At 35.4% G+C, this 27,019-nt stretch overlaps 1 protein-coding gene across 2 annotated transcripts in view; it reads right to left on the reverse strand.

Moving 5' to 3' along the window:
- Nucleotides 1-222: 222 nt before the first annotated feature.
- The window catches only part of NGLY1 (N-glycanase 1), a 54,855-nt gene continuing 28,058 nt past the window's right edge, over nucleotides 223-27,019 (reverse strand). Inside the window, exons 5-12 of one of the 2 annotated variants that reach the window (XM_080798229.1) lie at nucleotides 19,563-19,785; nucleotides 17,074-17,195; nucleotides 15,943-16,088; nucleotides 13,778-13,888; nucleotides 12,352-12,516; nucleotides 8,558-8,743; nucleotides 1,293-1,470; nucleotides 223-923 (exon numbers count right to left, since the gene is read on the reverse strand). In XM_080798229.1, the coding sequence (XP_080654355.1) occupies nucleotides 748-923; nucleotides 1,293-1,470; nucleotides 8,558-8,743; nucleotides 12,352-12,516; nucleotides 13,778-13,888; nucleotides 15,943-16,088; nucleotides 17,074-17,195; nucleotides 19,563-19,785 (1,307 nt within the window). In that variant the 3' untranslated portion in view covers nucleotides 223-747. The remainder of the gene's footprint in view (nucleotides 924-1,292; nucleotides 1,471-8,557; nucleotides 8,744-12,351; nucleotides 12,517-13,777; nucleotides 13,889-15,942; nucleotides 16,089-17,073; nucleotides 17,196-19,562; nucleotides 19,786-27,019) is intronic. The other variant, XM_080798230.1, reaches the window with a different exon arrangement.

Genomic DNA, 27,019 nt, shown 5'->3' on the forward strand with positions numbered 1-27,019 from the left:
CAGGAACAGATCTTTATTCAATGAGGTAGATAGAAATACTCAAAAGTAAACTCAAAGGAAAGCATATTCTGAAATGTCCACACATGGATTTATAATGTATTTCTGAATATACACAGTCAATGTTAAATGTTTTCCTAACATTCGTCTATTCCAACAGTCTTCAATATTTAGCATACCTTTATTAAAGAATCTTATTTAGCCAAAGTAAATACTAAAATGATATAAGGCAAAATAATTCATTTTATTTCTTAAATACCTATGTATTTACAATCATAAAAATGTTCATGCATTATAACTTATGAGATACTATACTTTCACATTTATTAAAAATTAAAAATCTTGGGAAATCTAATTACTTATGAAGAAATTAATGGCTGATCAAAAAACATCAGATTACTATTATTAGCTTAAGATTATATCATAATCATGAATAGCATTTCATCATGAATACCTTCATTTTACTTTTAAAATTATACTTACAGTTTCAGATTAAAATCTCATATCGAGGCAGTAAGACTTTACTTCAAATTACAGTCACATATGGAAGGAAGCTTTTAGTTCAAGGTTTCATTATGGTCCATAATATAAAGATATATTTTCATGAGGGGTACATGATGGATAGCCAGCAAAAGAAATATGCTAGCAGAGGGTAGTAAATTGCCAACTAAGCATGCACTGAACCAACAGACTACTTTAGAACATGGTAAGTCCTTGATTATTGCCAGCTTTTCTATAATGTTCAGGTTCTCAAAGGTCACTGAATTTTATAATTATCTCCAAACAATTTTCTTCATGGTCATTTAAGCTTTGTCTAAACAGCTGGGTATGTTGCCAAGCAACAACACCATCTCCTCTGCTTAATTCTGCTTCCAAAATAACTTCAGTGGCACCAGAAAAATCATGATAGGAGCGAAGAGTTTTGTCTGTTGGAGGAAAAAAAATAATTAACACTTCGCTTTAGTAACTTAAAGAATTTAAAGAGATAGTTTTGGAATTCGTATTTTATACCTAACTTGTAGGTAAAATCAACCCTTAAAAAAATAAATACAAATTATTCCTTATGGAGGAAATATGTCTTTTGAAACAAAGAAACGACTTTTCTTCATCTATTTGTGTTTCACAATAAAAACATAAACAGTTCTATTAGAATGAGGTTATACAGGTTTTAATTTTAATTTTTTTTTCTGCAGTTATATGAATGACTCTTGGGTATGAAAAGCTCAAATAAGTACCATTATTCTTCAGAGTGTTAAATATACTCATCATCATTAATTCTCTATTCAAATGCTTACCGCCTGACAGTTCTACTTGGGCTGCTTCAGATCGCAATTTCCACTGTATTGTTCCAGTCTGAAAGGTCTGACTACTTGTTCTAATGGAAATGCTATCTACTTTTAGGCCAACTGACCCACACTCCAACTTCCAAGAAATATAAGCATAAGATGATCCTTCCCTTCGGGCTAAATACACCTACAAAGGAGGAGGAGAACAAAGAATTGTCATAAAGAATAAAATAGTGTAGAAAACACATATAGTCAGCCCTACTGTCATTGATTATTAAAAACCTAATTTCTTCCCCACTGAGGAGATTTTCACTGTTAACATTTTGCATTTTATCAGCAATTTTCCCTATAGTGTATTTTGCTCTGGAAGAAAGATACTTGGATACAGGTGCCCCGATAAGTATAGCCCTAAGGGGTAGATGTTAACCAAATTTTAGTAAATCTTATTTTCTTTTAAATTAGTTAAGTCCAGCTATTTGATATGAACTTGATGATGAGTCCTGCTGAAAATGAAGAATCCTTTTAAATGCAATTATTCTTTATCTTCTTTTCTAAGTCTGGATTTTCAGATAAGCTTTCCCAAAGCGGGATGGGCTATTCAAGTCAAGTAAGCAACTGAGTCATTCTTAAGTAATGGTTTAAAATGTAGTATTCATGCTGCCTCTCTACAAAGTATGCTCCCATTCCTTCACTATCAGAGACCCTTATTACTTTAAATGTATACTGTTTAAGGCATCCAAGTTTACTGTCTGCATCCAGCTCATCTTCTCTCATAGTTTCATCCACATTCTAGAAAATGTGGACGTGAACACTGACATCACAACCTTGGTCTTTCACAGGTAACTGCATTCACCCAGGCTGAAACCCCTAAGAATCTGACTCTTTATTCACTTATCCCTCATGCTCAAATTCACACAGTAACTCATGCATTTCTTTGAAGTAAGTCTCAAAAAAAACACTGTCCTCATTTATACCATACTTACCACTATAGTCATGACTTAATGCTCATCTCTCTCCAACTGCCTAATTAATGTTTTTAAAAGTCCATTTCCTTCCTACCATTTGCATAGTTTAGAATGTACAGTAAGTAACTGGCTCGAGCATTAAATCCAAACTCTTAGCTTTCAGTCCTTCACAGAATTTCACCCCACTGTGAACGGCCAATAATTCTCCACCCAAATGTAACTTATATCAGACGAACTTAGTATGATCTTAACCAGATCACACATTTTCTGGGGGCACAGGATCCAGATTCATATGGGTTTAATAAATAGTATTTAAGTATAAAAGTCTGCATACAAAACCTATTCTTTTCGAAACCTCTAACTTACTTCTCGGGACAAACACAAGTACCATATGACATATCTGCCATGGAAATGTCCTACTACCTGTTTTTAGTCATCAAGTAAAAAAAAAAATCAATCGCTGCTAGTATTCTACTGATATTCTACTTCACAACCTATAGTTTTTCTTCCAGGTTAAATATGTCAGCTAATTTAACTGGAAAGTTTTTAGAATCAGTGAGGTGGAGGTTATCAACAATTAAAAACAATCACTCCCCAAGGAAAATGATTTAAACTCTTAAGACTAGATGTACGGGATGGCACACCTAGATGTATGGAAGTGTCGACTGCTCTACTCAAGTTCAGGATAACCTCACTATAACCTCCTCTATGTCCATGTATTCCTACTGCAGTGCTCCTCCTCCACCTGTCTGTGAGGAGAACCTGGGGCTATGGACCAGTGCTCCCTGGGAGCCACTGGTTCCATCTATTCTAAACTACTGGCCATCTATGGATTACCTATAATTACTACTTCAAAGGTGTGGCTAGTAAAGGGGATTAACTGTAAAAGATGAGCCAAACAGTAGGGTTATTGGAAGAAAGGTGGTTGGAAAAAACTAAAAGACTGGGGGAAAGAAATCTTAAGACAAATACACTTAGATTTATGTCTCAGTATGTTTTTTTATGTCTTGTGTCTTTTTTAAGAGCTCAGTAGTTTCAAATGATCCCCTCCCCCCCCAAAAGTGGGGGTATAAAATACGACAGATTCAAGTCAGATTAATTTCAAACTCCTAGCTTACCCTCAGAATTGTCTTAGTTATACCACATGGGTCTAGGCCACAACTGTGGTTTTAACTGTCATAACAAGGTTTATAATAGCTGTTGAACATGTCTGAGAGAATTGTTTATTCTAAAACATATATTTTTCAGTCATAAAGGCATCAGCTTTTAAGACTCTAAAAAACTAAAGGATAGGATAGAATTCATCACAGAATTCTTAAATGCTTAAATAAACATTCAAACACATTGTGAGCAAATAAAAGGTCTCTCAGGCTAAAGAAACAGTATATGGAAATAAAACAGACTCTATTGATACTGAAAATTCATGTCAGCTTTTTCTTACAATATACTCCATCTGTACCATTTTAACCAACTAATTTTAATCCAGCGTTTTTAGAGGTGGAAGTTATCAAGAACATGTATACTCAGTTTGATAACTGAAATGTATCCAAACAGTAAGATTTTTATAAACACCAATTGTAGTCCTTTCTATGTGTAATAGCAATAGAACCGTTAATTGTAATTTATTTAGGAGAAAAAATATTTTATAAGCTTTTAAATATTCAATTGTTTGGTCTAGAGAAAAAAAAAATTTTTTTATTTTTTACTATTAGATGTTCCTCACTTTCTTGAGTTCTTAGACAAATTTTTGCCTGTCAGCTTTTTAATTCATTGGTATCATTTACCGTGTGCAGCTCTACATGCTTGGTCTTTCAGTTCCGGGGACTACCAAGAGCTACCTTACTTCAGCAGCAGGAAGAGTAAAATCAGAAGTCATGGACTTTACCCCTACAGACCTGCAATCTATACAATACGCCACCCCCTCCCTCTAGTGACCCATCCTTGCCCCTTTTTTCCCAAGTGTAAGGCATACAGTACAGGCAGATCACAACTTGTGGGTAAGAATAAGACCAGTTTGTGTACAGCTTAAGGTCTCAGCTATGCCATTAACAAGGGACACAACAGAAACTTATCCTTTGGGTTATGGCTGTGACCACTATTTTCAAAACTGAGAACAATTTGCATGTGAGCTTCTTTATGCTCTACGTTTTTCACAGTCTACAGAAGATCCTCACTTAAAGATTTTCTGATCACTATATGCCAGGCTCTTCTGTCCACTGCTATAGTTTTCTGGAGGTTTGGTTTGTACTGCACTGTTGAAGTTGTTCTTTGCTCTGCTCTTAAAATGATTTTTCTGCTTAGCCTGTTAAGATTAACTCTAGTTAAAAAAAAATTAGCTTAATTAAGTTTACTGTGCAGCAGACACTCTGCACATATTCCTACACATATCTAATGAAACAAGTTGCATTTCAATTGATTTTAATTTAATGCTGGTAAACTGGTATTGCTCATGATTCTTATTTTTGGTTATTCCATTTTATCACTGCAATCAAACATTACTCACTGTCCCCACTGTATTTACAACTTTCTGTACTATGCTTATTTTTTCTATCTGCAGCCTCTGTAATTATCTCTGGATCATTAGTGTGAGCATGTCCTTCTCTTGCCTGAAATCTTTCATGGTTTCCTCCTGTTACATAACTGCAAGGTAATCAAAGTCTTTGGGACCTGACCATTGTTCACCTCTCTAGTCTCACTTCCCATTCTTCTCCCCCATATTCCCTACAACTTACTCTTCCCTGAATATACCAGGTGTTTCTCACCCCAGTGCTTTTGCACATGCTACATCTCCTGTTCCCTTCTTCTATATCCTGTCTCTACACTGAGAAACTCTCCCTTTGCCTCATTCTCCAAAAGCCTACTCAGTCAGGTATTACTTCCTCTGCAAGGTCATCATCTCTGACTCAAGAAGGCACAGCGGCTCTTCCTTCTGTCTTCTTTCCCTTAGAATCACAAACAAACCCATATTCTTCTAGGACTTATCTCACTAATCTAAACAACTGGCCCACATGTCTTTCTCCTTCACTAGTCTATGCTCACCTTGAGGCCTGACTCCTAATTTACCATTACAATCTAAGTGCCAAACACAATGTCTGACAATGCACGTTTACTGAATGACTAAATGAATCAACTCTTGACATAATGCCATGCACCAAAAAGTGCTAAAGTGACTCTAGTGACAAAGATGATACTTTGCAAAAATGCAAAGTACTTAAGAACATGCCAAGGGATCGTCTGAATGAAGACAGAGCATCTTTGACAGTCTACACAGTCTTACACAGTCTGAGGGTGGTGTAGAATTTATGCCATATGCATTCAAACATTTTTCTTACATTCAGTAATCTTTACTAAACATTTATCAGGCACTATGCTAGATATATGCATACTGAAAGTACAAGTGAGTAGAAAAAGACAAAGCCTTTTCTTTGAGAATGTTTACAATTCTGGTAGGACAGAGACAAATAATCTACTCTTACACAAATTTGTTAAATAAATGTCATGAAGGAGAGGTACATGAACAGTGAATAAATAAAGGGGGAAATGGATCCAGTTAGCTGGGACTAGAGGGAGTGAGGCTTACACTCAGTTCCAAACAAAGGAACAGGTGAATCTAACACAAAGGAAAGTAAAAGGGGCTCTGTGCAGAAGGCAGAAGGGCAGTCCAACTGCAACGTAGAGCAAGGGAGTAGCAGGGTGCAAGGCAAGGCCAGAGAAGAAAGCAGAGGCCAGACACAGAAGAGACTTGAGCTCTTTCTTACTGTATGAGCACTCAGTAATGAATGGGGTTTGGAAATCGCTTTTCTGGCTTAACAGCATGGAAAACAACTGTGAGATCCAGGAAGACTAATTAGGAAGCTATTAACACTTTTATCAAGGTGTCATCATTTGCCTCCTAAAAGATATAGTGGTCTTTTTGATTCAGCTTTTTATACTCCTTCCAAATTAGACATCACTGAACTGTGTATCTGCCAAATAGTAACACTTAGTAAGTCTCCACGTTCCTGGGAGGCTAACTCTGAGACAGTAAGAATCTGTTCTAAACATCTGAGGGCAGGCTGCATGATTATCTGTCAGGATTCCACGCTGGAGGTTACTGAGGAAAGGTGTGGTGGGAAATAGGCTTCTTCTATTTAGTGGAGCTAGAGAATCTCTAATTGGGAACATGTTAATACAAAACTAAAAATACTGACTTAGGTAGAAAATTCAATGTTTCAATGGCAATATATTACTTCTAAGTTATTAGACTCTGTAAGTGTAATGAAGATTCTCATATTTTCATCATACTATAACTCGAAACAGATTCACTCAAGTTTTAAAAGTGATGTCCTCTGTACAGGTACATCAAGGCATAAGCTTTAATTGAGTGGGAGTCTGTTTTTTATTTAATGGCCTCCGCATCTCATTTACATTATTTAAATCTTACTTATAAATACACCCTCGGGCTACAATGGTCTATTTAGAGAACTCCAAAACATGCCATGTACTCCATGCCTTTCCCCTGCTGTTCCCTTGCTTCATGAACACCTACTCATCCTTCAGTGTCCAGCTCAAATGTCACTTGCTCTGTGGAGCTTTCCCCAACTCCCACAGCCAGAGCTAATTACTCCCTCCTCGGTGTTTCCATAGCAATGTGTTGATATCCTTATATAGCACTCTGCATCATGGGTAAGATGGCTGTTTATGCTTCGGCTTCCCCTGTTAGACTGTGAGGGCAGACACTGTATCTTTATCTTTTTATCCATGTAGCTGAGACAATGCCTGATATTAACAGGCATTCAATAAATGTTTGCTGATTAACAAATGAATAAGAGAAGAAATATTACATAGAATCGACCTGTTTCTCATCACACCAAATCTTCTACAGAAAGTCATTATTTTCTCCATTAACTTTCTCCATTGGGGCGCCTGGGTGGCTCAGTGGGTTAAGGCCTCTGCCTTCGGCTCAGGTCGTGATCCCAGGGTCCTGGGATCGAGCCCCACATGGGGCTCTCTGCTCAGCAGGGAGCCTGTTTCCTCCTCTCTCTCTCTCTGCCTGTCTCTCTGCCTACTTGTGATCTCTGTCTGTCCAATAAATAACTAAAAAAAAAAAAAAAAAAAAAAAAAAATAACTTTCTCCATTAACACTGCTGGTGAGGGAGAAAGGCAAACTCTTTCATTAGTTTCAGAAGGGTAGCTTAGTCCTTGGATACATAACATGTCTATCCTATCCTTTCTGTTCAAAACAATCTTTGGGCTAAGGATAGTCTTCCAGAGAAGTTCATCCTCTCTCATCAACTATATTGTCAATTACAGATATAGACATCTTAAAATTTTCAATTTGATCTTCTTCTATTTTTTATGTTCTTCAAATCAAGAAGAAAATTCCTAAACCTACAATTTTAATAATGTTGTAAATTATTCTTAGTTTAATACAAAAAGATCACCAATATAAGCACCAAGGTAAATTTTAGAACAAAAACATGACTGGAAAAAAAGGCAGGGATCCTATCTCTGTATGTCTTCTGTATTTAATGCCTAGAACAGTGATAAGCATAAACACTAGCAGCTGTTAACCCTTGACTCACTTTTTAAATCTAGCCAATGTGTCTTACAAATGAGAAACTTCCCTTCCTACTCAAAAATCTTGGGAAGTCAACTTTAAAAGCTCCCTATAAGTTGATGAACTCCTATGAAAATCCATCAATAATATGGTTCGATGTACTGAGGTCAAGTGCATAATTTTGTGTTCATTTTTGGTGTGTATCTAAGGGGAGGGCAGTTTAAAGGCAAAGCTTCTACTTGTAACGGATAGCCAGTGATGACAATGCAGGTTGATATAAGTAAACTACTAGTCCTAGCACCTATTACCTTAATTCTTTAGGGCATGGAGAAGAAATAACCAATATTGCTGTTCAATCATCCGCATTCTTATGAAATAAGTGTGTTAAATGGTTAACTCTTGGGACTTCAGATTAAATGTTAGAGTCCCCAGTAGCCTGCTTTAGTAGGTAATCACAAAGTACCTATCAAGGAATTAAATAACACTATATTTTATACATTCATGTAAAAATTAGTCATGAGTTGGCCATACATTTATTTTTCCCCATGAATGAATTAATTTCAGCCTCTTTAATGAAAATGGATGCTTCCTTGACACAAATGCACAAATTTCTTAGGGACTTTTGATTAAACGTTGGGAGGATTTTCTTTTACAGGTTTGAGTATTATTAAAATTTTGATAGATCAGTTTTCACTTTACATACAACTGAAACAATCTACATTTGTTTAAACAATGACTAAGTTTTTAAATAGTCTCATGCATGAAATTACCATGTTCCAGTCTGTTTCAACTTTTCTGAATATGGATTCCATTTTCCACACACCATTCTCCCATCCGGAAATGGTTTGATTATTATTTGAAACTCGGACATAACAATCTTTCACAATATTATAACAAAGGTGGAGTTGTTTCGAAATCTTCTCATTTTCAGAGGGAATGAACAGGGTTTCTTTTCTCTTAAAAAAAGAAAGCAGAATTACTTTTCAAAATAATGGAAGACTCCACATAGTAATGAAAGTGATTTTCTAGAAATTGGGCTAAATAAGGATATGTCACCTTCTTGCTTAACTCACTCCAACAACTTCTACTGTACTTAAACTCCAAACCTTTATACTAGGACTCTAAATGATCTATTCCCTACCTACTTCTCCAATCAATCTCAAGTTACTCTCCCATTAGCTCCTCAAAAAGGTCCATCCAGGTACTTCCAGGTCAGGTCCCTGACACATACTGTTCTTTCTACTCTCCATATACCTGGTTCTTTCTCATCATTCTGGCCTCAACTTAAAGCAACATTGGGTACTAGGTATTAAACAGTAAGAAAACTTTAAATGTACAAGAATCAATAAGCAGAATATAAAACATCTTAGAAACAAAAAAGTGTGTGTGTGTATACATCACTATCAGCATTATTAAAATAGTAACATTAAATGTATGAAAAAGATAATTCCCTGGTGGAAACTGTGAATATTACTGTCAAACAGGTAAAGAAAAAAAGCAGCTTATTTTTAGAAAATGATTTATAATCATGAATGACCAAGCATGTAACAAAACTTCCCAGTTCTCTTCCTCTTTATCAAACATGTTTTAGGGTACTGGGGCACCTGGGTGGCTCAGTCAGTTGGACGGCTGCCTTCGGCTCAGGTCATGATCCCAATGTGGGATCGAGTCCCACATCGGGCTCCCTTCTTGGTGGAGAGCCTGCTTCTCCCTCTCCCTCTGCCTGCCACTCTGCCTACTTGTGCTCTCTATCTTTCTGTCAGATAGGTAAATAAAATCTTAATAAACGTATTTTAGGGTTCTGACATAAACCAAATGGAAATAAAATTTAAAAGTAGCATTATCTACTCATTAAAAAGGATAACTAATTACCAAAGGGAAAAGATAGATATTTATGCAACTGAACCTAATCATATACGCAACTGAAAAATCTGGAGTAAGAATAACGTTAATATTTCGCAAAATCTTCTATTTTTTAAAATATTTTATTTTTTTATTAGAGAGAACAAGTAGGTGGCGGGAGGAGCAGAGGGAGAGGAACAAACACACTCTGCACTGAGGCAGAGCCTGATGTGGGACTTGATCTCACAACCCTGAGTTCATGGCCTGAACAGAAATCAAGAGTTGGATGCTCAACTGACACAGCCAGCCAGGTACCCTTCATAAAATCTTTTAAATCTAAGATTAAGATAAAACTTTTCTCTCCGGAAATAATATCACCATTTCCTTCTTTTTCCAAATGATTTCAAGGTACAGTTTCATCATTTTTTAAGACTAACATTTTTCAGTATTCAATTTACTTTTAAAAAGTGTTGGTGGTATAGTGGTGAGCATAGCTGCCTTTCAATTTACTTTTAAAATAAACATCTACTTCTAAAGAGGAAAATGATTTTTAAATCCATGTCTGTAATGGTCTCCAGTAACTGGGAAATTTAAAAAGAAATTTCAAAAGGGAAGGCAATCTGGGCATATGACCCAATTCATATTTTTAAAGTTTAATCAACTTACATGCTATACAAGAGGAAGCATATCCGTCCATAAAAAGAAAAAAGAATGAAGACCTAATATCAATGTTTTATTTAAACTGAACACAGCTGTGAATTAAATTAGCTCTTTTAAACTGGCTTCATTTAGATTTAAACTTGTAACTTGCACTGCATCAGCAGTGATTTGAATTATCTGTTGAATTTAGATCTTGTAATTCTGTGGCTGAACCAACACTTTCAACTGCCTCCTAAAGATGATGAAATAAATTAAAAAGCAAACATAAAGTTTACTGGGGATAATTCACCCATCTTGGACATATTCTTTTATTGGAGAAATGAGCTGCAACAATGGCGAATTTAAAAGTAGACATAAAACTCTAATTTATTTGCAATTCTGGTATGATACAGTGATGGGTTATTTTCCATCAAAGCATTTTTCATTACATATCTTCTTAGACATTTATATAAAATACTCAGTAGTGATCGACTTTGACTTCCCTAAGGGCAAGGGACAGGTCTACTGTACTTCCTTAATGTCCATTACAGAGCACACTGCTTTTCACCTAGCCTCTAATATAGGCATATTTCCTCTGTTCATTATTTAATTTTGGGTCGTTAATCAAGACATAATGTCTTAATATAAATTTGACAATAGTAATCACACCAGAGATGATAATTTCTAGCTAATATGAGATGTATATAATAAGTATATAAGAAATCAACACTTTCATCCACTGAATTATCCAGAGTCTATTATTTTTCTCACTGTACTGTATGTGTGTGTATATACATACATATATGAAAAGAGGTAAACAAGTTTCTCTAAAACGTATAAAATCTTATTTTGAAAAACTTGAACAGGCATTTCCCAAAGGGGATACCCAAAATTTAAAGAACAGGCACTCAACTTTATTAGTCATCACCAAAATGCAAAGTAAAATCATAATGTAATACTACTATATACTACCAGGGCTGCTAAAATGACAAAGACAATACCAACTACAGGCAAAGATGTGGAAAATTCTCATACACTGCTGGTGAGAGTGTAAACTGGCAAAACCGCTGGGGAAAGCTGCTTGGCAGTATCCACCAAGGCTGAACACACTCCTAGCTCCTACTCCATCACCTAGCAATTCCACTCCTAGGTATATACCTAACTCAAAAAGATAAATACATTCACCTAAAATGTGTATAAATTGTCTACAGCAGTACGATTTTTAACAGTCAAAACCCAGAAACAGCCCAAATATCCACCAAAGGTGGCATGGATAAATTACATTTATACAATGGAATATTATAGAGCAATGAGAATAAACGTGCCATAAAAAGCAGTAACAAAAAAAACAAAACAAAAACGCAGCAACAAGTTTGAATTTCATAAAATAATGTTGAGAAAAATAGTATTCACATAAATATGTATGGTACAATTCCAGTTACATAAAGCACAATAACAGGCAAAACTAATCTATGATGTTAGAAACCACGATAATGATTATTCTTAGTGGTGGCAGAAGTGACTGGAAGGGAACTTATGGTTATTCCTCGGATTCTGGTGGTCTATTCCTCAGGCTGGTTGGTGGTTATGTGGGTGCTCAATATGAAAATCTGGTAAGCTCTACATTTATAATTTGTGAATTTTTCTGTATGTACCTCAGTAACAGTTACACTCTACTGAAAATTAACATAGAAAAATGTTATTTTAAAATGCCTTGCTAACTACTGCATGTGGATATACTATGCCAATCAATTACTGGTTCTTTCAAATGTTTGTGTTTTTCATTACTCTAAAACGTTCATTGGAAGGTCGTGGCCTGGGGCACCTGGGTGGCTCAGCCAGTTAAGCGTCTGCCTTTGGCTCAGGTCATGAGCCAGGGTCCTGGATAGAGTCCTGCATTAGGCTTCCTGCTCAGCAGAGAGCCGGCTTCTCCCTCTCCCTCTGCCTGCAGCTCCCCTTGCTTGTGCTCTGTCAAATGAATAAATAAAATCTTAAAAAAAAAAAAAAAAGGTCATGCCCAATGCATTTTTCTATAAGCAAAGAGCACAGTACTGGAAGCAATAGGAAGATTAGAATTAAATACCTCTAGACCCATTTCTCCGCGGGCTACTCTCCAAGCCACTGACCCAGATATTCTTCCACCAAGTTCTCCAGGTTTAGGGGTTTTGGGAGAAATAAATTCAACAAGCTCCACAATAATCCTCTGGAGAAGTTCTTTTCTTCTGTTTTCTGATAGAGATATTTGCCTCTGTAATTCATATTTTAAAAGAAGTCATTAAGATTAGGGAAATGTAGAGGTCCACTTCTAATTAAGAATATACATAAAACATTTGTATTTTAATGGGATCTTGAAAGACATAACCAACTTTTTGTTCACATGTAGTTATTTGGAATGTAAGACACTGTGGAAAACTTAAAATAACTTTACAAATTTTGTGTAAAGAAATAATTTGACATCCATAGCCAACTCTTTATGACCTTTATTGTCCTAGATTTTAAAATGGAGGTAGCAACTTCTGCTTCCAGCTATGACAGACTAGCTGTGTCAGACCAACTGTCCTACCAAGGAAAGGTAACAAAAGCTGGGCAAAACATTATATGCAGGCACACAAGCACAAACACCTGTTTAAATACAACAGAAAACTACCAAGGTAACCAGAGCTAAACAAGCTAAGGTCCCAAAGAAAGAAATGAATTGTGGTCAACTAAACATACTCCACCTCCTTCCCTTCCAGGCATTTGCCAATTATTAACTGGTCTGAGCCAAAGAGGGTGAGAAAGCAACCATGAAATGATATTTTACGTGCTGAAAAACACAGCAAATTTTTATATTATCACAGTACAGCGGACTAAATAAGCTGGAGTTCAAAGCCTTTCAAGGTGAGAGGCTCAAGGGCTGTACATTAGAAGGTGAAATTCCAAACAGACCCAAAGACACTTCACCTCGAAACTCAATCACTGTGTTAAGGGGATCTGCCCTATTCTAACTGCTTGCCAGAAGCAAAATTAGTGGTTTGGCTTTTAAATCATAAAAAACCCCACACATGTATAATAGTAAAAAATTTCAATACTACCAAAGGGATATAAAATAAAAACTGAATCTTCCTTTTTGAGCCTCTAGTGCCTTTTTCCAGAAGAGTCACTGTTAACAATTTCCTGTGCCTTATTTCAAAAATTTCCATTCTTGGAAAAATGTGTATAATTATATTCAAGACACAATTTCTTTGAAAAATAAAAACATACTTTTTATGTCTAGTATTACATACACTGAAATTTTGTTTCACTAAACTTTGGAAAGAGATGTTATGATAACTGAATACAAAAAAAAGCCATGATATTTAAAATAAGACCTCAAAGTTTTCAATGAACAAAAAACCATTTAACATATTAGAATATTTTTGCTTGCAAAATAATGCTGCTACTCTCCGAGTTTCAATGAGTTAAAAACTGGCCATTCCTGATTCTATAAAAACTTTAAATGTCCTCTCAAAAATGCCAAATGCTCATACCTGTTTATTAAGTCCATTAATAGTTTCTCGAAGTAATTCTTCTTTAACCTCAGTTCTTCTGGAGATTACCTCATCATGTTTACAAGAATATCGCCAAGTGACATCAACCACCTCAAATTACAGAATACAGTATTTAACAAGAATACAACCATCAACCTTAATTTGCTAACTACCTAGAATGTATATAATTCTTAAATAGATTTTTAAAATGCTATCCTTTGTTTAAATTTTAAAACCTATTAAAAAAAAAGAATATGCTTTTTATTTATTTTTCTAAGAGGTACACTTTCAGGAAAGCCTGTGATAAAATGAGATTTCCAGAACATTTAGTTTTTTAAAACTTATTTACAAAGTTGATTTCATAAAATTAAACAAATAAAACCTTGTTCCATTTTTATTGTATTAAATTTACATTAAAGAACTAATTTGTGACAGAGGTACAAAGACAATTTAATGGAAAAAAGAGAACCTTTTCAACAAATGATGCTAGGACAACTTGTTATTCTAAAGGAAAACAATGAATTTCAACCCACACAGTGGACTATATAAAAAAATTAACTCAAAATGGATGACAGACCCAAATGTAAAACTGAAAATATAAAACTTTCAAAAGAAAACACAGGATAAAATCATTGTGGTTTGGGCTATGCAAAAATTTCTTAGATACATCAAAAAGCACAATCCATCATTTCACCATCTATACGAATACTGAATCATTATGTTGTACACGTGCAACTATATGTCTGTTATACCTCATTTAAGAAAGAAAAAAAGCACAAACTCTGAAAGAACAAACTGATTAACTGGACGTTATCAATTATGTCTCTTCAATAGTCACTGACAGAATGAAAAGACACACCAATAACAAGGAGAAAATCTTTGCAAAGCATCTATCTGAAAAATGACTTGTATGCAGAATATATGAAGAATTCTCAAAATTCAACAATAAGGAAATGAACAATCCAATTTTTAAAAAATGGGCAAAGAAGACTGTGCATGGCAAACAAGCACATAAGAAGATACTCAGTATTATGTCATTAGGGAAATGCAAATGAAAACCACAATGAGATACCACCTCACATCTATTAAGAAGGCTAAAATTAAAAAACAACAACAACAAAAACAACAACAAAAAAAACAAAACCAGATGACCATACTAAGGATATAAAAGTTAGCAAGCATATAGAGAAACTGGGAACTCTCACATACTGCTAGTGAGAATATGAAATGGCATATGACTTTGGAAAAGAGTTTAGCAGTTTCTTTTTTTTTTTCTTTCTTTTTTTTTTTTTTTAAGTTTAGCAGTTTCTTAAAAAGTTAAACATACACCTACCATTTGATACGGTCATTCTACTTCTAGACATTTATCAAAGAGAAAAGACAGCATATGGTGCTATAAAGACTTGTGCATAAGTGTTTACAGCAACTTTATTTGAAATAGTAAAAAACTGGAAATTACCCAAATGCCCATCAATAAGTGAATGGATAAACAAACTATGGTGCATGCATACAATGGAATATTCAGCAATAAAAACAGTAATTTTTTTTACGACTTTAAAAATTTTTTTTGAGAGACAGGGAGTGGAGTGAGCAAGAAAGAACATGAGTCAGGGAGGTCTTCGAAGGGGAGTGAGAGGGGGAGAAGCACGCTCCCCACTGAGCAGGGAGATGGACACGGGCTTGACCCCAGGACCCTGAGATTATGACTTGACTCAAAAGCAGATGTTTAACTGACTGAACCACCCAGGTGCCCCAAAGTAATAAATTATTGATACATAAGAATAACATGGATGAATCTCAAAATTATTATGCCAAATAAAAGAAACCAGACCACGCTCACCAAAAAGAACACACACTGTATGATTTCATTTTATATAAAACTCTGGAAATGCAGATTCATATATAGTGAAAGAAAGCAGATGCAGGGTTGCCTAGAGAAGGGTAAGAAGGAGGGATAACAAAAGAGATAAGAAAACTTACAGGGATAGTGAGTAAGTTCACTATCTTGACTATAAAGGTAATTTCATGGGTGTATACAAATGACAAAATTTATTAAATTATTTATTTTCAATATAAGCTGGTTCTTGTATGTCAATTATACCTTCAAAAGCTGTCCAAAAGAAATACTTCATTCTTAGAATATAATTTTTTCACTTATGCCTTACCTCATCCTTAGAAAATGCAATGACATAGGAAAGCTTCTTGCCCCACCCAATTTCATAAAGGAGTGGCTTATCACAGACATCTTCACAGGCGTCACAGTGCAGCCACCGCTGCTGAGAAGGAGAATAGACTTCTGTCCAGACATGGTCTATTCAAGAGACAAGAGAGCAACAGAAAGAAAGGAAAGAAAAGTTAAGTTTATAAAACCAGAACGATTCCCAACAACTATCCACAAACTCTTAAGGATCACAGAAGAATTTGTAAGGGTCTAAATTTTAGTTAATAGGTCTGAGCATTTTGTGGCACACAAGACTCTAGCATATTTGTTTAAATTTTTTTGTCTCTTTGAAATGCTTAAAAATGTTTTTGGACTATGTCCTTTAATGCAGTCAGTTTTAAGCTTAATTAAAAATAATGTGAGCTCTAACTCTAAAAAGGTGAACATATTGAACAACGGCATCAAAAACATCAGGCTCAGTCTTTGCTAATATGAAGGAGATAATGACTCTTTTGAAACTGCAGTCTCTTTTGCCCTGTAAGACCCAAACCAGCAGGAGGTCTAACAAAGGATCTCTGGTTATTGATGTTCTATATTTGATTGTAAGAGAACAGTAATTCTTAAGTGAAGGTTTCATTTTATCCTAAAAAACAATAGAAACACAAGTAAAATTCTGACAAGGGAAACAACTTTTAAGTATGTAGATGAGAAGAGTCATTTCTAAATGAGGACAATAAAAATTTCACATGGTTTTTATTACTTTTTTTTGTATACTAAGATTTAAGATTACTATACTTTTTACACTAATTGCTATCAAAACAAAGATTTCTAGAGCATATTACCTGTTATTATTCATACAGAAAAAGCATTATTTAAAGTGTCATGGTAAACTGTTTATAAAAGAATGTTTATATTGTCATGTTTAAAGCACCCAGCAAAATGTAAGTGTACTACAAAAATCTTGAGATTCCCCACAAAAAACTTGAGGTTGATATTATTGTTATTTTACAGAAGGCAAATGGAAACTCAAATGACAAGGCCAGAAAGTAACAGACAGAAAATGATGAGCCCAGACTGTAAACCCAATCTTGAAGTCTGCACAGCCCTACTGCTCTGCTCACACCATGTTTTGTACCTGTGTAATCCCAAACATAGCGAGCTTCAAACCCTAAGGCTCGGCAGCACAGTGTAAAACAATTGGCCCACTCGCCACAACGTCCACATCTTGTTTCCAAAAGTTTCTCAGGGTTATTATATCTGTTTTAAAATAATCATAAAAAAGCTTTGATTCATTAACAAAATCAAGATTTTTAAACATTTTTTATTACCTCTGTGCTAAACAGTAATATTTCTTATTTTACATTTTTAAAAATTTTTAATTGAAATATATTTGACATACAATATATTAGCTTCATTTCACATTCTTAGACAGTGATTATAGAGCCAAGAATATATGATTATTGTTAACAGAAGCTTTTTTGTTACTTTTGTTAATTATGTTAATAGAAGCTTTAATGAAAATGATTAAACAGTGGTACAGCCTTCAAGGAGTTTACAGGCCTTAGAGGAAGAAGAAATTAACACAAAAACTAATACATGGCAGAATGTGACAAAACCATACACTAGTTCAGATCGAGTGTTATGTGAGAGTGGTTGGGAGGACAGCTTGTATTTAAACTGGGCCTTGAAGGGCAGATTAGATTTGGATAGGCAGAGATTCTCTAGAAAATCTGCTTAAAGCATTGATATTATTCTAATAAGTGGTATAATTAGCTCATGCATTTAAAAGGTAAAGAACTTAATAAAAATTTTTAAAACTAAGTTGAACTCAATTCTACTTAAAATACTACTTTTCTGTCTAATGATTTTTTTTTTTTTTAAGACTTTATTTGTCAGAAAGAGAGAAAGCAAGTGAGCGAGCACACAAGCAGGGGGAGCAGCAGGCAGAGGGAGAAGCAGGCTCCCTGCTAAGGAAGGAGCCCAGTTCAGGATGTGATCCCAGGACCCTGGGACCATGACTTGAGCCAAAGGCAGACACTTAAACCAAATGAGCCACCTAGGCATCCCTCTAATGATATTTTTGATGGAATTTTTTTTTTCCTTCTTAACTCCTTAAAGGTGCTTGCTAATTTGGAAGTTGTTTTTTGAAAGATGTTTACAACAATGTTTTAAAAAGGTACTCCAATTATAAAATTATCATAAAATTGGAGAACACCAAACTTTGCATACTGTGTTGAGAAGGATTTCGGTTGATAAAGCTAAACAAGAAATGGGCCCTAGCTGAGTAGAGATGCTGGCCATGAGCTTGTGGAAGGAAGCCATTACATGAATAAACTGGCTCAACAATGACAAGTTTGTCTTAAGTAGACGCTGTTGTTTAAACTAGCTAAATTAAATGAATTTAAAATTAAGTAATTAAGTAATTGAAAAAAGATGTAAATTTATATGAAGAAGTAATAACCACAGAATTAGAGCATCCTATGCCTAGAATTAATAGTGTTCATTACCCCAACTCTATACATAGTTAAACAAGTTAACATTTAACAAATTAACAGTTAACAAGCAAACAAGTAGAAAGGAAAACAGTAAATATATTTGTTACCCTGTGCCCCTCCACACTGCATTATCAGTTTATATCTAACGGCCTAGAAAAGTTTATGAGGAAAGAGATTTAATTATTATTTTTTACCTTCCAATCTTTGCAAAGTGCCTGTGCAAATGTATGCTGACTGAAGAAATAACCTGAATTAATTCTATGTCATTCGTAGATATTAGATTCTGTATATTCCACACGGCTGGATCCTAGTTAGGACACAACTGAGTCCCTAAGCTCCAAAAATTAGGGATTTCAAATACTTGGTATCTTTTCCTGACCAGTGATACAATCAACATTTGTAAGTATTGTCAATTTAAAAAAATACTGGTAAGAGGCTTGTGAATTAAAGGATGAAAAAAGTTAACTGAAAAGTTCAAACTTCTTTAGTTTAAAATTTAGGTAATGAGGATATGTTAGGTTGAGCAGGGGAGGCACCTGATTAAAACAAAATTCTGTTGTTAAAAAGAAAATAGTAAGATGGTATATACTTCTACCTTCCATATTAACATCTGGTGATTATTTTAAGTACAGCACTGTCTTTAGTGTCACAGTTTATCAGTATTATTATTAATGTTGCTAGTGTTATTTTTATGTGCTATCAATCATTATTTAAGTTATCAGAAAGTTAAAGTTACATAATTAAAAGATTAATACAAAAGTTATAGCATTAAAAGTGCTAAGACTATACTCAATTTAGAGCAAGAATAAACAAACGTTTCCTATAAAAAGGCAGTAATTACTTTAGACTTTGCGGGCCATATGGCCTCTGCTGCCAGTATTCAACCCTGACCCTGGAATGTAAAGAGCTATAGATCATAAATACATAAATCAGCATAAATGTGTTCCAATAAAACTTTATTTATAAAAATTGGATGGGGCTGGGTTTAGCCTGTCAGCCACAGCTTGCTGACCTCTGTCCTAGAGGAATGTATTTCTAATAACTGAAGAGTTCATCCAACAAAAATTCTTTTCTAACCATTCCATTAAGGAATTATGAAATCTAACTTTACTGTCCCATGGACACCCACCTTGGGAATCGATTGCTGAACTGGCATGCACTGCAGTAATGATCTTCTACTCTGTTTGCACCCCACTTCATCTCATCATCATTGGGGAATAGTGATTCACCTCTAGACTTAGTCTGGCCACCACATTTGCTGCACAAAATGTCATTCACCCATTGAAAAAATTCTTCCTTAAACCAGTGTAAAAGCTCCAGCAGAAGAAAATCCTCATCACTTACATTAGTACCTGAGAAGTTAAAACAGAGCCAAGTAAGATCTAAAGCTGACAAAAACTAAAAATATGTACACATACTTTATTCTCAAATATGGAACCAAAATAAATGAAAATATAAGAAGATCTAAAAGGTTTTCTCAAATATGATGCAAGAAAAGAATTGTCAGCATATTGTGAACCAAATACACTGTACATTTACAGGGGCAGGACATTTACCACTCTGTAACCTCTAATCAACATCATGCACTAACAACTGAACTGAACACAACCACCTCTCAGGGAACTGTGGTCAATGTGTAGTTGATCTTGAAACACAGGGAGTTTAAGAAATCAGTTTAATTTTAAAACATTTAAAAAGGACTACATTCAACTTGTTATTAGGTATATATACAAGTAAACAAGAAACAATAACAAAATCACCAGCAGAAAGCACAGAATTCCAGACACCTTAAAAATTCAACCTATCAGCTTTTCTATCAGTGTTTCAACTATACAGTATAATCCATCTATGAATACTCACCATAAATCAACAGAAACACAACAATGTCCACACAGTATACAACAACCCTGGCAAGTAAGTACAACCTATATTATATAAAATTGTACCTATTTGTCAGATAAAAAGATGTCTCTTAACCATATTCAAGACTTAGTACCTCGGGGAAGAAGAGAAGGACAGGAGAAAAGAAAATATAGGAGACACATACAGTAGTTCTCATCTCTTTCAAGTTTTATTATTAAGAAGTGATCATAAAACATACATGTGAAGGTACTATATGGCATAATGTGAAGATCTAGTAAAGTTTAATGCTGGTCACAGGTGTTTGATACATTATACTCTATTTCTATAGTTACACTCCATTTGTTTGATATAGTTCAAAATGAGAAAACTGTATTAGAAAAAAAACTAGAGAATATAAAGGCTAGAAATATATTATGTTCCTGGATGGGAAAACAATACTCCAAAGTTGTTACTCCTCTACAAATTAACCTGTAATCTAATGCAAACCCAATTACAAGATAATTTTAAAAGTATTTAATTTAAAAATTTTATTTAAGAATTTATAAAATAATTTTTCATAAAATTTGGCTAAGAATATAATAAATTCATTTAGTAATGTCAAAACACATTACAAAATTTTAATAATTACAATACTGTGATATTGGTGAAAAACAAAAAGCAGATCACTGAAACAAAAGAATGATTCCCAAAAGATCTTTTTTTCTTTTTTTAAAGATTTTATTTATTTATTTGACAGAGAAGAGAGAGATGACAAGTAGACAGAGAGGCAGGCAGAGAGAGAAGGGAGCTGAGCAGGGAGCCTGATGCAGGTCTTGATACCAGGACCCTGAGAACATGACCTCAGCCGAAGGCAGAGGCTTAACCCACTGAGTCACCGAGGTGCCCTGATTCCTAAAAGATTTCTAAGTGATACATACTCTCTAATAAAGTTGGCCTTTCAAAGTAGTTCTAAGAAGATGGACTGTTCAATAAATGATTTGGGGACAATATATAAATTCTATATTGAGAGAAGGAATACTACAAAGGTAACAGAAGTCACAAAAGAATATGTTAATAACTATGGTAGGGAAGGGCCTTCTTAAGCAAGATGTAGACAGTGAAATCAGTAATGGGAAAGAATAAACTTTCTTAAATTAAAAGTTACAGCTTATGAATTTCAAAAGACACTAAATGAAATTAAAGAACACTGGGAGAGGGGCATCTGCCTTCAGCTCAGGTCATGATCCCAGAGTCCTGGGATCAAGTTCTGCATCAGGCTCCCTGCTCAGCAGGAAGCCTGCTTCTCCCTCTGCCACTGCCCCCTGCTTGGGTTCCCTCTCTCGTTGTGTCTCTCTGTCAAATACATAAATAAAATCTTAAAAAAAAAAAACAACAACAGAAAACAACACTGGGAGAAAAAAAAATGTAACATATCTAACAAAGTATCCAGAATATATAAAGAACTATAAATTGGTAAGAATATTAGCAAACCCATTAGAAAAGTTCAAAGTCTATAAAAGAAGTCCAATAATTTCATTAAGTAGAAATAAATACTCTCTGATACTTCTGATGTAAACTGAAAGACAATTTGTTTGACAGGATCCTTTACAGTGATAAGTCACACACCCCTGATACTTTTATATTTATCTCAGAGAAACACTTGTGCATATACACCACAAGGCATGCTTTACAAGAATTCTCACTGCAGGAGCATTCAGAATAGAGAAAAATGGTAAACAGTCTTAATGTCTAGCAACAGGGAACTGTATAAACATTAGTATATGCATACTATAGAACACTATGGAGGGTTCAAAAGGTTTCTAAGACAAGTTAGTAAATGAAAAACACCAAGAAACTGAAGATACATGGGATGATAAATTTCATGTAAACCCACACAACTGAAACAATTTTTGCAGATAACTATGCGTGTAAATACATAGGAGAAGGTATGAAAAGGAAATATCACATGGTAATAGCTGTTACCTACAGAAGAGATGTAGGACTGACTGGCAGGGAGAGTTTAGCTTTTCTCATATAATATGAAAGTTTGTATTAGATTACAAATGAACTTTAGAAATACAGCACTGCCACCCTTCTTCTCCATCAAGTGCCTAAAGCAGAGTAATCTTTTTAAAAATGCAAGGCCACTAGTCACTTGTGGTTAATGTGTACTTAAAATGTGTTGACTGTAGCTAAAGAACTGGACTTTTAATTTTTTAAAGCTTAATTTAAATATAAATACCTATATGTGGCTAGTACTGCCCTGTTTTCTAGAATCTTTGCAATCTCTCCTTTCCCCCTTGTTGTTTCATTCTGGGAAATCTCCTTTACTTGCACAGATTTACCTATCACCCTAAAGTGTACTCCAGGCCTACATTTTCACCTGGTCCAGATAATGGCCAGCAGGTACTTTGAAGCATTTCCCTTCAAAGACTGTTCCTACTGACTCCTCTAATCTTCCAGTTGTCTGAATTCAAAACTGGACAGTCCTCCTTGACATTTTCCTGAAGCATACACAATGCCTTGTCACATCAAATGTACTCAGCAACTGCAAACAACGTGTATTCTATCACCCCAGTAAATCACATCCATTTTCTCCCCTGCTGTCACAATACCCTGTTCACCCTAATTCCTCTTTTGGAAATTCTATTACTACTGTGTTTCCACTCTTCTCTCCTTGCACTCTCTTATCCTTGTTCATCTTACAAGTTATAGCTAGATCAATTAAGCACACCTCTGAGGTCACTCACGTGCTTAAAGCTTCGATGGTTAATGCAGCTGAATTAAGTAATCAAGAATACTTGACTTCCCTGAGCAATGGCTTTATTTCCTCCTTGCTAATGAACAGACTACATAACCTTTTTGCTTCATGTTCAATCATACTAACATTGTAATGCTAGCTTTACTACTAAGACATGTACATCCTCCTAATTTCTTTGGCCCTTATTTTCTATTTCAAAACTTTGTCGAAAGTATTCTTTGTTCCATTTTATCTCTAGTTCTTTTTGGAAAGATTAAAAATGTAAGATAAAATCAGTATGTATTTCTCTGCCTGAAATTCAATGTCAACCAAAATATGATCTCAGCCTACTTGATCTCTCACTACTCTTTTACCCACTCCTTACACTACACATAGCCAGATTTTATTACTCATTGTTCCCCACATAGAATATAACTTTTCTGCCTCCATACATGCTGTTCACTATATTTGGAACATTACCCCTGATCTCTGCCTTAGTAATTCCTGTGGGATCTCAGGTTATTATTCCAACTCATCCTTTATAACCTTAAAAAAAAAAAAAAAACAACTCAATCTTCTATTGATTTTCACAATACCATTCTACCAACCTGATATATTCTTTCTTTCCTGCTTAAAGCTCCATTATAGTGCTCTTAAATTTTAAGTGTGAAAGAATATATAGACAAATCTCATAAGTCACACTCTGATGGGAAATTATAGATGGCTTATCTTACCCCCATTTTTAAAATTGTCTACAAAAAAGCCATGTATTATCTTTATAATTAGAGGGAAAAAATGCCAGGCAAATGTCAACAGGGACACTGCTGTGTCTCCTCTGTGGGGCTCAGCCAAATGAGTCACACATAATACATGCTCTGGTAAGTACCTGTTAAACAGGCATTTATGTCAGGGATTATCTAAAGGAGCACAGTACTTTAATGTGGACAGGGTCTTTGTGATCACATATTAATAAGCATTCTTACTTCATAAATTATAAAAAACTGTTAATTCAAGAAGATGAAGAATTGTCTCAAGGTCTCACAGCAATGTTGTTGAATTAAGTCTCAGGCCCAGAATGGTTTTCAAATGTAAGAAAATGACATAGTATAATATAATAAAAACAAAACTACCAAAATACAATAGGCAGCAAGATACCTAAATGAGATGTGTGAGGAGTGATTAAATGATTAAAAAATGGAAGAGACTCATAGTTAATCCCTCAGAGAGACTTTCGGTTTTAGCTCTGACATGTAAAGAGCTTAGAGTTGTCATTCCCATCATTACGACAACAAAAAACTGAACAAACCAAAATCATTGACTTTTCTTGAGCTCCTTAGAGTTCACAGGGCAAACTGTCACTGTGAAATCTGGAGAGACAGACAAATACAGAGAATCTCAGCCAAATACATGGAATCACAACCAGCCATCTGCTATATGGAACAGAAGCCACTGGAGCCATTAATTGGTAGAAACACTTACATGATAATTTTGACAAACTGCTGGAGTCTGAATATGGACAAGCTTTAGTAAGAAGCACAATCTTAGGAGGGGTTCCTTACACTTTTGTGGGCTTTCCTTCCAACAATCCTACCAGGTTTTCTTGGTGAAGAACCAAAAAAGATCCCCTCATAGCTCCGAGAAGAAGAGAAGATTAAGAATTGCAAAGTATAGGGCGCCTGGGTGGCTCAGTGGGTTAAGCCTCTGCGTTCTGCTGAGGCCATGGTCTTAGGGTCCTGGGATTGAGCCCTGCATCAGGCTCTCTGCTCAGCGGGGAGCCTGCTTCCCCCTCTCCCTCTGCCTGCCTCTCTGCCTACTTGTGATCTCTGTTTGTCAAATAAATAAATAAAATCTTAAAAAAAAAAAAAAGAACCTAGATGTCCATCAACAGATGAATGGATAAAGAAGAAGTGGTATATATATACAATGGAATACTATGCAGCCATCAAAAGAAATGAAATCTTGCCATTTGCGACGACGTGGATGGAACTAGAGGGTATTATGCTTAGCGAAATAAGTCAATCGGAGAAAGACAACTATCATATGATCTCTTTGATATGAGGAAGTGGAGATGCAATGTGGGGGTGTTGGGGGGAGGTAGGAAAAGAAAAAATGAAAATATGGGATTGGGAGGGAGACAAACCATAAAAGACTCAATCTCAAAAAACAGACTGAGGGTTGCTGGGGGGAGGGGGGATGGGAGAGAGTGGTGGGGATACGGACATTGGGGAGGGTATGTGCTATGATGAGTGCTGTGAAATGTGTAAACCTGGTGATTCACAGACCTGTACCCCTGGGGATAAAAATACATTATATGTTTATTAAAATAAAAAATTAAAAAAAAAAAAGAATTGCAAAGTATGCCCAGAGCCTTCTTTACAATTAAGGCTTACTCTTCAGGGAAGAAGATTTTACCAGAGCCTTTGCTGAAGTGGGGAAAGGGAACTTCCCTGACCCTAGCCACCTCTAGCCTTCCTATCTCATCTATGGGAGGAAAAAGTTAAGAAAGACTTGGCAAGGTCACAGGTCTGAGGATACAGGCCCACTAAAGCACTGAGATTTAATCATCAGATTACAGAGGGCTTCTACTCCCCCTTGCCTCACCACTACACCAAAAAGGCTCTGGTGTAACAACAATGGAATCTACTAAAAGATGCAGACTATATAAGGAGGAGTTTTTTAGAAACAATAGGGGAGACAAGAATACCAGAGGAAGTCTGAAGTTTCTGACACCTGGGGCACCTGGGTGGCTCAGTGGGTTAAAGCCTCTGCCTTCGGTTCAGGTCGTGATCTCGGGGTCCTGGGATCGAGCCCCACATCGGGCTCTCTGCTCTGCGGGGAGCCTGCTTCCTCCTCTCTCTCTCTGCCTACTCATGATCTCTATCAAGTGAATAAATAATAAAAATCTTTACAAAAAAAAATTGTGAAGTTTCTGACACCTACTGCTAACATTAAACATAACCCAACTCCTTGTTAAATGGATGTAAGTAAGACCTTATATAAAGGGCTTATTCACCTCAGCTCCTACTACCCAATTCATCATGTCTAACTTACAACAAATAAATACAAGATGTATTAAAAGGCAAGAAAAATCAGTCTGAAGTGATAAAGCAAGTATCAGAACCACCTAGATTTTGGAATTAACAAACAAAGAATTTAAAATAACTATATATTAGGTGCTCTCATGAAAAAAGTAAACAACATGTAGGAACAGATGGATAATGTAAATAGTTTTTTTTTGTCTGTTTAGAAACTTCAAAAAAATTTAGAGGAAATGCTAGAAATCAAAAACAATGTAACAGAATGCCTTTCATGGGCTCATCAGTAGATGGGACACGGCCAAGGAGAGAGTCAGTGAGCTTGAAGGTAGGTTAACAGAAACTTCCCAAACTGAAAATCAAAGACAAAAAAAAAAAAAAAGATAAAGAAAAAAGGAAAAAGAGCACAGAACATCCAAGAACTGCAGGAGAATCTCAAAATGGACCAGAACATCTAAGAACTGTGGGAAACTGAGGCAGAGACAGATAAAGGTAAAATAGGATACCTTCATTTTGGAATACCAGAAGGAAAAGAGAGAAAGAAACAAAAGAAATATTTGAAGCAATAATGGCCACGAATTTTCCAAAATTAGTAAGATTCCAAACCACAGACCTCGGATGCTTAGAAAACACCAACCAAGAAACTACACCTAGACATGTCATATTCAAACTGTAGAAAACCAAAGACAGAGAAAATCTTGAATAAAGCTGGGGATAGGAGTGAGCTGGGGGAAATGGGGAAAACCTTACCTAGACAGGAATAAGGATGAGGATTATAACAGACTTCTTGTCATAAACAATGGAGGCAAGAGGACCAGAGGGTAAAACATTTAAAGTACTGTTGAAAGAAATCCTCACCAACCTAGAATTCTATATCCCAGTGATATTTCCTTCAAAAGTGAAGAAAAAATTAAGGGTTTCTCAGGCAATGAAAAATTGAGGAAATTCATCTCTAGCAGATCTGCTCTG

Source organism: Martes martes (assembly GCF_963455335.1).
Source record: "Martes martes genome assembly, chromosome: 1".
Classification (NCBI taxonomy): domain Eukaryota; kingdom Metazoa; phylum Chordata; class Mammalia; order Carnivora; family Mustelidae; genus Martes; species Martes martes.